The sequence below is a fragment of the Girardinichthys multiradiatus genome, chromosome 8 (assembly GCF_021462225.1).
Source record: "Girardinichthys multiradiatus isolate DD_20200921_A chromosome 8, DD_fGirMul_XY1, whole genome shotgun sequence".
Taxonomy (NCBI): domain Eukaryota; kingdom Metazoa; phylum Chordata; class Actinopteri; order Cyprinodontiformes; family Goodeidae; genus Girardinichthys; species Girardinichthys multiradiatus.
The window spans coordinates 31,596,454-31,609,488 of record NC_061801.1 but is presented as its reverse complement, the minus strand read 5'-3'; the positions used below and the strand labels follow the sequence as shown (position 1 = coordinate 31,609,488).

The window sequence follows — 13,035 nt, the reverse complement described above, 5'->3', positions numbered from 1 at the left end:
AATTTGTTCTATGTATTGAAAATAAAATTTTACTTTACATAATTAAATCATTCAGTAATTTCTTGCAACAATGCAAGAGCCTTTTTGTCATGATCAGTCATTAATAATTTATACTAGCGGCAAAGCTGTGTGTGAAAGAAAAAAAAAAACTCTATAAGGCTGATCTGCAGGAACACATGGGTTTTCTATTATTTTAAAACAAAGACAACATGATTTCAGAGGTGTACTTTTAAACTCTACAAAATATTGCATCAGTAATTAGCACAGTCAGCACAGTTAGCTATAATTATTAGACTATGTGTGTATTCCTTTGAGAATGAACATGTCAGGTTTGTGGATTAATAAAAGGACCCAAACAAAGATAATTGACTGTGGCAAAAAAGCAGAGTTTTAGCAAAGGAACCAGTAATCAATAATGACAACAAGAGAGCTTATATATGGAGGAAAGGGTGGAGACTGACAATGGATACAGGTGAGCTAATCAGGGGAATTTGGAACATCTGTGGAGGAGAGCAAAATAGGAAACTTAAGGTAAATGTGAATAATTAACACAGAGGGAACCACAAACCAAGGGGGAAAATATACTAAAACTGATCTAGGGAATAAGTTATAGAGAACAGAACACAATAAATAAGTAAGAAACTAAATCTAAAGGAATGAACCTATATGGCAAGACATTTCAAACAATAATGAACACAGAGAAAAGAACAGAATATGGCAAGACCTTCCGAACATAAATAAATCAAGAAATGAAAGCCATTATCCAAACACCCAGGGATCATAACCGAACTCCCTTCCTAAGGGCAGCTTCCAGACACCCTCAAACATTCAGAAGGAGGAACCAAAAAAACAACCCAAACCAGGTGGCTAGAGGGGGGTTCAGAAGGAGGATAATGCAAAAAAAAAAAAAAAAAGAGTTCAGGCGACCCGGAGGTCGTCCGGAGGAGGCACAAAGTTCTGGAGGCCATTGGATCCATCAAAGGAACCCCAGAGTCCCATACTGAAACAGCCTGGGCTTTCAATGAGGGAGTCTTGGAGGGTGATCAGCACACCGGCTGTGAAGGAGCCCTGGTGGCCAGTGGTGGTGCTGATCTGGAGGCTGGCCAAGAGACCGAGGTATTTTGTTCCCACCGGGAGATCTTGTCAAAAGACCGACCAGAAGGCATGAAGAACCCTTGGAGAGGCTTGTCAGAAGGTATGGAGAACCCACGGAGAGCTGTGTCAGAAGTTCAACCAGGAGGCATGGAAAACCCACGGAGAGCTTTGTCGGGAGGCCGCAGCAAGAAACTAAACAAAGGAATTAACCTGTATGGCAACATATTTCTATCAATAATGAACACAGAGAAACGAACTGACTAGGACGAATTCTGGTCAAATTGCACCCTTAGTGCAGTCCATTTGTGTAGATGTAACCACAGCTATTGCACTAGGATGCAAGCCAAAACAATCTTACCAAGAAGCAGGTTTACATTACGGATCCAAAGGAACTCTAGAAGGGTTTTTTTATGGTGTGAAAATAATCCGACCTTGATCCAACGCTGCAAATTAAAGGCAAACCCCTTCCCGTAGCCAGGTTTGTGTTGAATTGTGGGATGAGTAAATAAACTAATAAACAATGGCAACATGCCGTTTTCGTGACACATAAAGCCCCATGCAACTTTTAAGACATCGTCTCAATATCAATCTGCATTCATTCTTTTTCTTAAGTACCAAGTGCAAAACATTTTGTTTTTAAGAAATATGCTTAATTTGGTGCAGGAAATCCTGGTTACTGATCCATTCCAGTAACCTAGGAAATCAGCTGGTTACTGGAATAGATCAGTTTTCAGTCAAAAAAGCCCACGATGGTACTTGGACAGTTGAAAACTGCTGCCCTGGTCTTCAAAAGGTATGTATGTACAAAACCACACGCAAACATGTTTGCGTCTGCTAAGCTGATCTACAAACGAGATGCTAATCAGAGTGTGTGTGTAAAATCAGCGGAACAACTGGCACAAATATGATAATGACCCAAACGTGCAAATTTATGGGAGGTGGATATGCAAATGTAATCATTTACCACCTTCAGACACCCTGTCTACTTTTAAGGCTAGGTTTAAAACTTTCATTTTTGATAAAGCTTATGTGGTTTAGGTTATCCTGTACTATCTTCCTTATTTTTTACTTCCGTCTTCTTTCCTCCCTGTTGGATACAGTAAGGTGGAGTGAGGTTTAGCCTAAACCGGCTCAGTTATGGTTGAGGTGCAAACACACCCTCCATTTCTGCTACCTGTATGACCCCCTCTCTTTTCCAATGGTTATGGTCAATCTGACAGAGAGAGGTATCCCAATCGTTGTGGTTTTTAGTATAACAATGGCCATCAGTGGGCTCTAGATGAACAAACTGTCTACTTTTAAGGCTAGGCTTAACACTTTCCTTTTTGATAAAGCTTATAGTTAGAGTGGTTTAGGTTATCCTGAGCTATCTCTGTAGTTATGCTGCTATAGGCTTACGCTGCTGGAGGATATAATGACCACTTTCACCCTCTTCGCTACATTCTCACACTACTCTCCAATTTTGCATTATTTGCTGTTATTTCAGCTTTTAACATTGTTCTCCCTCTTTTCTCTTCCTAGAAGCTACACCTGGCCTGACTCTGTGTCTAACTATGACACCTTTCTGGAGAGGGGCATTGTCCAAGCTTCTGCTGGCAACAACTTGATGCTCACCCTCTACCGATGACCCACATGGCCCTGTCTTTCAGTGTTTAACCCTTTCTCTCTCCTAGACATGGCAATTGACTGAGCTTTTACTGTGATTCACTCTATGTGCTCTCTTTCAGACTCTAACTTTGAAAATTGGCTCAGAGTTGATATGTTCTTTCTTTCTAGGTGAAACGGCTAAAGGAGCTTTATCCATTAACATTTACTTTTCCTTCCCATAGAAAGGACTCCTGGATCAGTGCTTCTTTGCTCTGTTTGTGTCTCTGCTCTGTTCTCTGAAACCCCCAGTCGGTCGTGGCAGATGGCTGCTCACACTGAGCCTGGTTCTGCTGGAGGTTTCTTCCTGTTAAAAGGGAGTTTTTCCTCTCCACTGTCGCTACATGCATGCTCAGTATGAGGGATTGCTGCAAAGTCAACGCCAGTGACTGTCTACTGTCTCTACATGCTACATCTGGGAGGAGGGAATGCTGTAAGTCACTGACTCAATGCAATCTGCTGGGTTTCCTTAGACAGAAAAACTTTTTATCCAATTTGAATAAATAACTGAATATGACAGCACTGTTCAATGGTTAGGACTAATTGAATGTACCTGACTTTTGTGAAGTGCCTTGAGACGACATGTGTTGTGAATTGGCGCTATATAAATACACTGAATTGAATTCAACGCAATTTATCAAACCAGAAACAGATTGCGGGTGCCGTTTTTGATCTAGATTTAGCACGTTTGAAATGAAGGCACTAACTGGGACACAAAAATATCTGCTGTCAATTTGACCAGAAGGACGCATAGATAGAATGACAGATGACGGGGAGAGAGAATCTTCTGTACATGTGTCAACAGATTTGGGTTGTCAAAAATAAAAATAATAAAAATAGATGAGCATAGAGGATTTTATGTAGGATTGTCTAAAGTCAAATTTGGAACCAATCACAAACAAAAGCCATAACATATTTCCTATGATAAAACTCATTGCAACAGTTTTTTTCTTGCATCTGGATCATTCCAGCGCATCATCGCTGTCATTGAGATCTGCAGCTAAATGCGCACAAACCTGATCATGGCGAAGTGTGCACAAAACTGATCAAGCGCGCACAGCCTGTTACCGGAATTGCACATCATGTAAAGGAGACACTGTTCTGTGATGTTGATTATCTAAATAATAGGAAATAAATAAAGTCATTATAAAGCAGACTTCATTTGCAAATTGGATGCTGAAATCCTGTCTTAGAAGGTGAAAAATCGCCATTTTAAGGTGGCTTTTCCATGTTGTTCAATGCTTTAACCTTGTCACTAAATGAAAAACACATTGCATTAGTGACAGTAACATTGTCATTGCAGAGCAATTAAAGATGATTACATTGTTTAAATGTGAACATATGCCAGGGGTTGGTTCATACAATGAAAAATGATTTTGTGTCATCAAAAAACAATAAAAAAAAATCTAATACATTGTGTATTGTTAAAATATCGGCAAAACAAACAAAACGAATTCAGTAAAATCATTGGAAAATAATAAATTTTTATGTATATAAATGTTTGATTTAAATTATTTGCAGGACAGTGATATGACGTTATGTTTTAAAATTAGCAAAGCTATAACATACAGATTGCAGCTGCTACAACAAACAATTTTTTGTTGCTAATATTATGTTCAGGCTTGAATATTGTGTCTGTGTATGATAAATCATTCTTATTAAAGGCTAAGCAGGATCTAGTCTTTGCTTCAGTGGGTTCTTCCAAACCCCAAACATAAAGCATCTGCTCACAGAACAACTTCAAACTCAGCCTTCTGCATTTGCAATTACACACTCAGAAGCGCCAAGGAGAAATAATCTTGTCAGGGCAGAGGCTGAGATGACAAACCTGCTGCTGTGATTAGCACAACAAAGTTAATTAAATGTAACAGTCCAGAAAAGCAGGAGTAGAATGGAACAGAAGGAAAAAAATCAGCCCTGCATGTTTCAAGCGAAACAGCTTTTGTTCACTTTTCCTCTAGTTCCACTGGGGGCAGTAGCAGCCAGCCAGTAGCACACACAATTTCCTCATTAAAATAGGGCAGTCTGCACTTGTTTTGCACCTGCACCAGGCAGAGTTTTAAAAATTACACGCAACCTGCCCACTTATTGCATGTGCAATATTTTGTTTTTTGTACAAGCAATTTAGCGTCCCCTATTTGGGATCTTTGAAGATCAGTCCACAAATATTTTGTGACTGGTACTTTATATTGTCTTGTGAAATAACTGTCTCTGACAGCATGCTACAAATTGAAAGTGAAAGGACTAAGGATGAAAAGAATGGGGCAAGAATTGTCTTTCATTAGACAGCCTTTAAGAGTTTTTAGTATTAATGAATAAAGATTGTACATGCTATATACGTCTACAAAGGAAAAAAAATGGAAAATGAAATGTTCAGATATAGGAGATAAATCAAAAATTCAAGTATTTAAGATAGTTTTTTACCAAAAGATGAATGTTGAGCATGTTTACATACAAGAGAACAAATAACAAATAACTCAAATTATTTAATTTATTCAGTTACAAAACACTGATGAAAGTAAGCTGCAGTACTCTAAAGCAATACTTCTAAAGCTCCTAAAAAAAGTGTGGTTATTGTATGACTCGAGGCTTAAGAGATCTGATAAAATGTTCCTCATCTCAATATTCTCCCTTTCACCATTGCCATGCCATGAGCACAGGTGGATATATCATTTTAAAATGAATCTCTTTTTATGTTGTTATATTCAGATATGTCATCCATAAGCTTTGAAGCTAGAAGTATCTCATTAGATTATTCTTGTCACTTTTTCCTCTGGTAAAAATAGCTTTTGATTTTGAGAGCTCTTCAGTTAAGCTCCAGATCAGGCAGATTTGGCCATATCAGTTTAACAACTTTGTTAAATGATAAACACAAAATATCTTTTTATAAATCTCCAAAGAAATAAGACACACACATTGAATTACAACTAGTAAATAAGTCATTACAATGTACTGGTATTCTTTATACTTCCAGTTTTATTGTCTAGTGACTGGGGACTACACTTGATTTTGTTGAGGTCTATGACTTTTAAATATCCAATAACTGTGAAAAATGTATTTGGATTTCCTACAATATGAATATATTTTGTAATGATAACTTGCTCTAATAATTGTTTTTGGATCATAACTTTAAATAATGACCTATTTGACATTTCCCCTTTTAACTTAACACACCTTATCAAGTGTACATAAACAGTTATGCTCAGTGTTGGCGTCCCTGTTGGGGGTGTTGGATAGTGCCCATTTCGGGGACTCCATCGTTCTGTTGGGGACGCCCACGTGGAAAACGACAGTGACACCTGGAGGGGTGTAATTGGGAGGAATGGCCTCCACAATCTAAACTCCAGTGGTGTTTCATTATTGAACTTCTGTGCCATTCACAGATTGTCGATAATGAACACCATGCTCAGGTGTAAGGGTGTTCATCAGAGCACTTGGCACCAGGACACCCTAGGCAGGAGGTTGATGATCGACTTTGTAGTCATGTCTTCTGCACCAGGACACCCTAAGCAGGAGGTCGATGATCAACTATGTAGTCGTGTTTTCGGACATTCGGCCGCATGTCTTGGACACTCGGGTGAAGAGAGGGGCTGAGCTGTCCACTGATCCACTCTGGTGGTGAGTTGGATACGCTGGAAGAGGAGGAAGCTGGACAGATATGGATGGGCCAAGCACATTGGGCCTGCTGAAGACATCTGGCAGAGCCCTTGGCCAGGGATGTAATCAACTCCCACCTCCAGGAGAGCCAGATTCCGGGGGAGGTTGGAGACGTAGAGTCCGAGAGGACTATCTTCTCTGCCTTTCTTGTTGATGCTGTCACCCGTAGAAGTGGCCGTAAGGTATGTGGTGCCTTTCGCAGCGGCCAACCCCGAACCTAGTGGTGGACGCCGGCAGTAAGGGATGCTGTCAAGCTGAAGAATGAGTCCTACCGGCTTTGGTTGCCTTGTGGGACCCCTGAGGTTGCTTACCAGTACAAGCATGCCACAGCCTGGGCTGTGGCAGAGGCAAATATTCGGGCCTGGGATGAGTTCGGTGAGGCCATGTAGAAGGACTACCGGTTGGCCTCAAAGCGATTCTGGCATACCGTCTGGCGCTTCAGGAGAGGCAAACAAGGCTTCGCCAGCACTATTCACAGTGGGGGTGGGGAGCTGCTGACCTTGACTGGGGACATTACTGGACAGTGGAAGGAGTACTTTGAGGATCTCCTCAATCCTGCTGCCACACCTTCCCTGGTGGAAGCAAAGACTGGGGACTCGGAGGACAGTGCCTCTGGACTGGCAGACCAGGTTGATGGCCACCAACCACAGGGGAATCACACTCCTCAGCCTCCCTGGTAAGGCCTATGCCAAGGTATTGGAGAGGAGGGTCTGGCCGATAGTCAAACCTTGGCTTCAGGAGGAGCAGTGTGGTTTTTGTCCCGGCCGTGGAACACTACACCAGCTCTTCAGTGTAAAGTAAAGTAAGGTAAGTTTATTTATATAGCGCTTTTCAGTAACGAGACACTCAAAGCGCTGTACATACAATTACAATACAGTCACAAAGAAAATAAACACAGACACAGACTCAGAAAAACAAATCAAATGATACTACAGTCCTTCTAAGAAATCTAAAAATCTATGAATCCTTCTGAGAAATCTAAAAATCTCTGGCCAACATTACAATGATACAGATAACATTAATAATCCTTTGGGTTTTACTGGTAAGAGCTGGTTCTAAACCAGTCTTTCTAAAGAAGTAATTATATCATAAAGTCCTCTATGTAGGGGAAAGCATCTTGTGCTAAGCTTTTACTGGTACTGAAGTTGAACTAAGTAATAACAGTCCAGTCAGTCAGTCAGTCATTTTCTACCGCTTATTCCATAGTGGGTCGCGGGTGAGCTGGTGCCTATCTCCAGCAGTCTATGGGCGAGAGGCAGGGTACACCCTGGACAGATCACCAGTCCATCGCAGGGCAACACACAAACAACCATGCACACACTCATTCATACACCTAAGGTCAATTTAGAGTGACCAATTAACCTAACAGGCATGTCTTTGGACTGTGGGAGGAAGCCAGAGTACCCGGTGAGAACCCACGCATGCACGGGGAGAACATGCAAACTCCATGCAGAAAGACCCCAGGCTGGGAATCAAACCCAGGACCTTCTTGCTGCAAGGCAACAGTGCTACCAACTGCGCCACCGTGCAGTCCATTGTAGTCTAATTAAGAAAGCTGGGTCATTGGTGTAAGAGCAGCTAAAGTCTAAATTACTTATAATATTTGGTTTTCGCTGGTAATCCTTCTGATAAAACTAAAAATCAATGAAAAAGTAATGAAATACTAATAATAATTGGCTTCTGCTGGTAATCCTTCTGAGAAATCTGAAAATCTATGAAAAGTAATGAAATCACACATTTAGGTAAAGTAAGAAAGGAGGGGGAAAAAAATCATATTTCAGACTCTATTCTGAGCAGAATAGTCTGAAGTAGTACAAAAAACCTCAGCAGAGGTAAGCAACACACATATAAGTAAAGATTTAGCAAGGGTACGGTGGAATCTTGAGGGTGCGAATATATTGACTGTGTTTGCAAGAATTAGACTGTCAACACTGATGGAAGTGCCATTGTCCTTGAGAAGAGAGGTGGAAGTTTTGTCAATCGGCCACATAGTCCTATCAGCACACAGCTGGTAGGGGAGTGCTGGGGAAGAGCGTCGTGTTTATATAACATCCAGGAGATATTTTGTCAATAGCTAGTTAGCAGAAGTTGCCAAGGCCACATTGGGGAGCCAGATTTAGAAAAACAATAAATGTTGTGGTTCAGGCAGTTGTGAATTTCCATCTACCTTAAGAGTTTTACTGGTATGTCTGAATTGTGAATCCAAATAGCAAAATTTATTGTACTTTGCGCAGATCTCGAGCGTACAACTTCTCCAAGATTATATTCTTTAAACTCTGAGTCCAACCGCTGCCAGGCTGCGATTCTGTTCAAGAATCGTGTCCAGCTTGCGATTCTGCTCTCTTAACATTCCAGTCTGAGTGTTGATCGCTCTACAGACTCCATCTAACATCGCAGGCAGGTTTGGAATGCTTTGAACAGCCGCCCACTTTTTGCGAATCACTCGATAAGCCAGGTAACCACCAACTCCAAAAAGTAGAATTCCTATTATCAAAAGTCCAAATATGTACACATTTTCTATGTCCTCGACTGACATTGTAGTCACAATCTTCCACTGCTCCCAAGAATCCATTGTGTATCCAAAGAACGTCCCATCTGGACAAGAGGGTCTCCTTTACCCTGTGTTCCCGATGAAAAAAAAAAATTTGATCAATTACTTTTAGAGATTTGGTCAGCTGGACCAGAAGCAGGGATCAGCGGGGAGGGAGGGAGAGAAAACGCGTGTGTCTTCCACCGAGAGCAAGAGAAAAAAAAAGGGTGCTCAAGGGTTCCTGGGAGTCATCCTGGGAGGCCATCCAGTCTGAAAATCTGTTATTTACTTTTACAATTCTAATATACTTTGTGTTGGTATACCACATACAATCTAAATAAGGTAGTATATCAAAGTTTATGCATATAGCAAGACTAAATATGGGAAAATTCAAGGAGTATGAAGGCTTGCTAGGCACTCTATATCAGATCTAGTGTCAATCTTCTTTCCTTCTCAGGTGCATTGTGAAGAAAATGTTTTGTGCAAAAGTCCAAGGAGGTTTTTTTTAATAAAAATAAAATGTTTCAGCTAGGCAATTTAAAGGTCAATTGGCCTCAAACTGCAGGGAAATAGTATTCATTTTTGTCTTATGTGGTTTGTGGTGGTTTCATGTTACAGTTCATAAATCATGATTATGAGGAATAAACAAGATGCAAATAATTAAATGATTTAAGGATTAGGAAGGTCCCATCACTCTCGAGAGCAAGAACAAGAGGTAAGCAAAGAGCGAGGACTGGCTAAGTAATGGATGCTTCTGCTAATAGTTGGCAGCATTGTCGAGCTTTCCCATGCATTGTGGTTTTAACTCAAATATTAAACTGCCTGCCAGATTGGCTGGCAGAGGGTTGGATTGCTGCTGGCACAGGTTTTTAACTACATGTTAATAAAAGACTTTTATAAAGACTTTTTTTTAAAATTAGAAGTTAATGAAAGCCTTTTTTAAAGAAAAATATTAATATTGATATTTTTATAAAATGAAAAGGGTTAACTTGTTACAAAAAAGTTTTGGATCTACAAACTCAACAATAAAGCCATGTTCTAGCAATAAAAAATCGAAATAGTACCTGATTTAAGCAAACCATGAATTAACAAGAGAAAGGTCTTAGTTTAATGTATTTTAGTCACATGCGGAGTAAGAATCAGCTACAGGACTTAAGTGTATGTTTTTACCTGAAACTATCCATGTTCACGCACTAGTAAATTTGTTAAATAAAAGCCGTGACACAGCTAATTCTCCTGAAGTTTCATTAGAAGCTCATTATAATACTCTCAAAGAAGCCTTCATTGGGATCGCAAGCGAATACCTTGAATTGCATCTACACATCTAAAAAAAAGCATTACAACAGTCAATACCTCTTCACTGAAAAAAACATTAAGAAACTTAAACAATAAAAGAAAGTAGTCAGTTTTAAGTATAAATGAATTGTTCATATTGTAATTACAGAATTTCCAAATTAAGATATGTCGAATTTATGTTGTTATACCAGTGTGGCATCGATTTGTGACATAGATATCAGTCAGGAGGTCCACAGTAAGGTTACATACATAATGGAACAGCACTCTGGAATTTCACAAAAAGTTATGTCTCTTTTCATTAACAGTTTGGTACAACACAAACTGTTTCAGAAACTATTCAGGCCGGTAAGGAAGAATGCCAAAGTGATTACCTCAGGGTTCATGCCCAGACATTATCCTGAAGTTCACATGCGTCACTTCAGTATCTTGTTCAATTTCTTATTTGTTGAACTACATGGAAGTTATTGTATGTGCTGCAACAACTCTTAAGAGTTATCTGTGTCTGTACCAGAGTCAGCTATTTTTCTCTTACACAGTATTCTTACCAGCATGTTGCATTAAGATGATACACAGTTCACCCACCTTGGCATTTAGAATTTCTTCTTGACATTTCACTTTTCTCTGGCTTATATCAGGTGCAACGAAGGAAACAACCAGTCAGCATCTTGGAATCCTGCAGAATCCTCCCACTGCAACAGGCGAAGGTTTCTTCCACAAGATATTCAGAATGACCTGGAACAACAGTCCTCGCAGGATCTTCCACTTCCACCACCCCCTTCTCCCCTCCCTCATCCCCATACTCTTCCCTTGCTGGAAAAACACATGCCCATAGTGATCACCTCAAATGGTCGCTCTGACCTGTTAGTGCGTGTGTTGGGCCAAGGACAAGAAGGATCTGGACAGCCCACAACGCAATGTTGCAGTTTAGGAGTGGGTGACTGTGGTCTGGGCCAAGTTGTTCGAAACCCACTGTTGCAGGAATTGTCAGAACTTGAGGGCCAAATCACTGAAATCAAGCAGCAGCTACAGTCAGCAATGAGAAGGAAGAGAGAGCTTGAACGGTACCAGTCAGAAAACCAGCAAACAAACCAGACTTCACAGAGTCTGCCCTCAACACACCAATCAAACCAGTTTTGTCAGTATACCCAGTCCTGCCAGCAGACTAACCAACACACAAATACACCCCCAGACTTGTGAAACCTGCCTTTCCTTATTTTGTCAAGAGAATCATTAATAAACCTAGGAACAGGACTCCCAATACCTTTTGGATAAGGGACCGGACCTAGGTTCTGGAAATGAAACATAAGTTCTGGTACCAAGGTCCTCATTTAGGCACAGGAGTTCCTCTAAATGTTGACCTGAAATCTTCACTGTGGATCAGATTCTGCTCTGGGACTTCAGCTGGGACATTTTCTGACCTCTGGAAGGTGAGAATTGATTAGAGAAGAATCAGTGGTCAGGGGTGAAAGAGGGATACTGAACCCCACTAGTATGTTGTGTCAGTCAGGAGCAGTGCTTTCTCTGTACTCTCAGCCTCCATTTAATTCTTCTTAGCTTCTTTTCTTCCACTTGCCTTTTATGCTGAATACATCCTTTTGTCCCTGAAATATCTTACCTGAGATAAACCCAATTTCTTCAAAAGTATAATTAGCGATAAGCTTGATCACTGGTATGATGACTCCAAGGTTTGAGCTTAATAAACTATTTCAGAGTTTGTTGAGGGTATTTGAGGAAATTATAACCTGTAGATGAACCCAGCCAGATTAGTCTTTATGATCTTGTGACTTGCACCAACCTTATATCTTTTCGGCATACATCCCATTAGGAACTGCTAGACATTACCTCCAATGGCTTAATGTCGCAGATCTCTGGCAGTGTGATTATTGTGGCAAAGTAGTTTTCTTGAAGAATTCTTTTGAACGTTGAGAGTGGCAAGATACTGTATGAAGCATTTGCAAGACACTGGTTGGCACCTAGCAGTGGATTCTATAACAATTCACATCAATAATTATGAATCACTGTATAAAGTTGGTCCTGTACTTCACAGATGCACTCCTGGTTTACTGAAGTCATTATTCAACATGTCACAGCCGAAATTGTGGTCTGTTGTTATCTTATTGTGGGCTCAAAATAGACGTTGAAACTATTTTGCCTTGGAGCATTCTGGTGCTCTTGTACTACTGGTGCCAAATGCTGAGTACTACTCAGTCCTTGGTGCCAACCCATTACAAAAAAAAAAAAAAAGGGGTAAAATGTTAACCACTGCTCCGGTTCTGACACATTACTTAATCCAAAGAACATTTACAACTGAACACAGCAGAACAGTTCCCTTGTGATTATTTTTTTGCAACTCTTTTGTTTTGGGTTGGACACAATTCTTTATTAAAAAGTAACTCTCTTCTTTGCACAGGTGTGTTTATTGGGTTATGTTTTGTTTGAGTTTGAAGTGGCTGGGATGAGAGTCACCTCCTCTAACGCCGTGGTTCTCAACTGGTAAAGGCCAGACTGTACACTCATGGGTCATTCTCGCAGCTTGCAAGATACTATAAAAGTATTTCCCTTCTGGCCAGGGAATGCCTTGGGGACTCCGATAATTTGCTGAAGAGTATCTTTAGTTAAAACATGTCTGAGTTTCCCTCCTTGGACTGTCACTCCTGTAAATTGTTCTTAAATAAGCATAGGACAAAGGATGGGTGGATTTTTTTCTTCCTGTCAATCAAAAAAGTCCAGACCATGTTTTAGTCTGAAAAAACAAGAATTGGCATTTCTATTTGAAAAAAGAACGAAATCTGAACCATGAACATACCGTAACT

At 40.3% G+C, this 13,035-nt stretch overlaps 1 protein-coding gene across 1 annotated transcript in view; it reads left to right on the top strand.

The window, feature by feature from the left end:
• grin3a (glutamate receptor, ionotropic, N-methyl-D-aspartate 3A) overlaps positions 1-12,629 on the top strand; it is a 68,564-nt gene extending 55,935 nt beyond the window's left edge. Inside the window, exon 10 of the mRNA XM_047373601.1 lies at positions 10,858-12,629. Coding sequence (XP_047229557.1) covers positions 10,858-11,419 — 562 coding nt within the window. The 3' untranslated portion in view covers positions 11,420-12,629. The remainder of the gene's footprint in view (positions 1-10,857) is intronic.
• Positions 12,630-13,035: the final 406 nt, after the last annotated feature.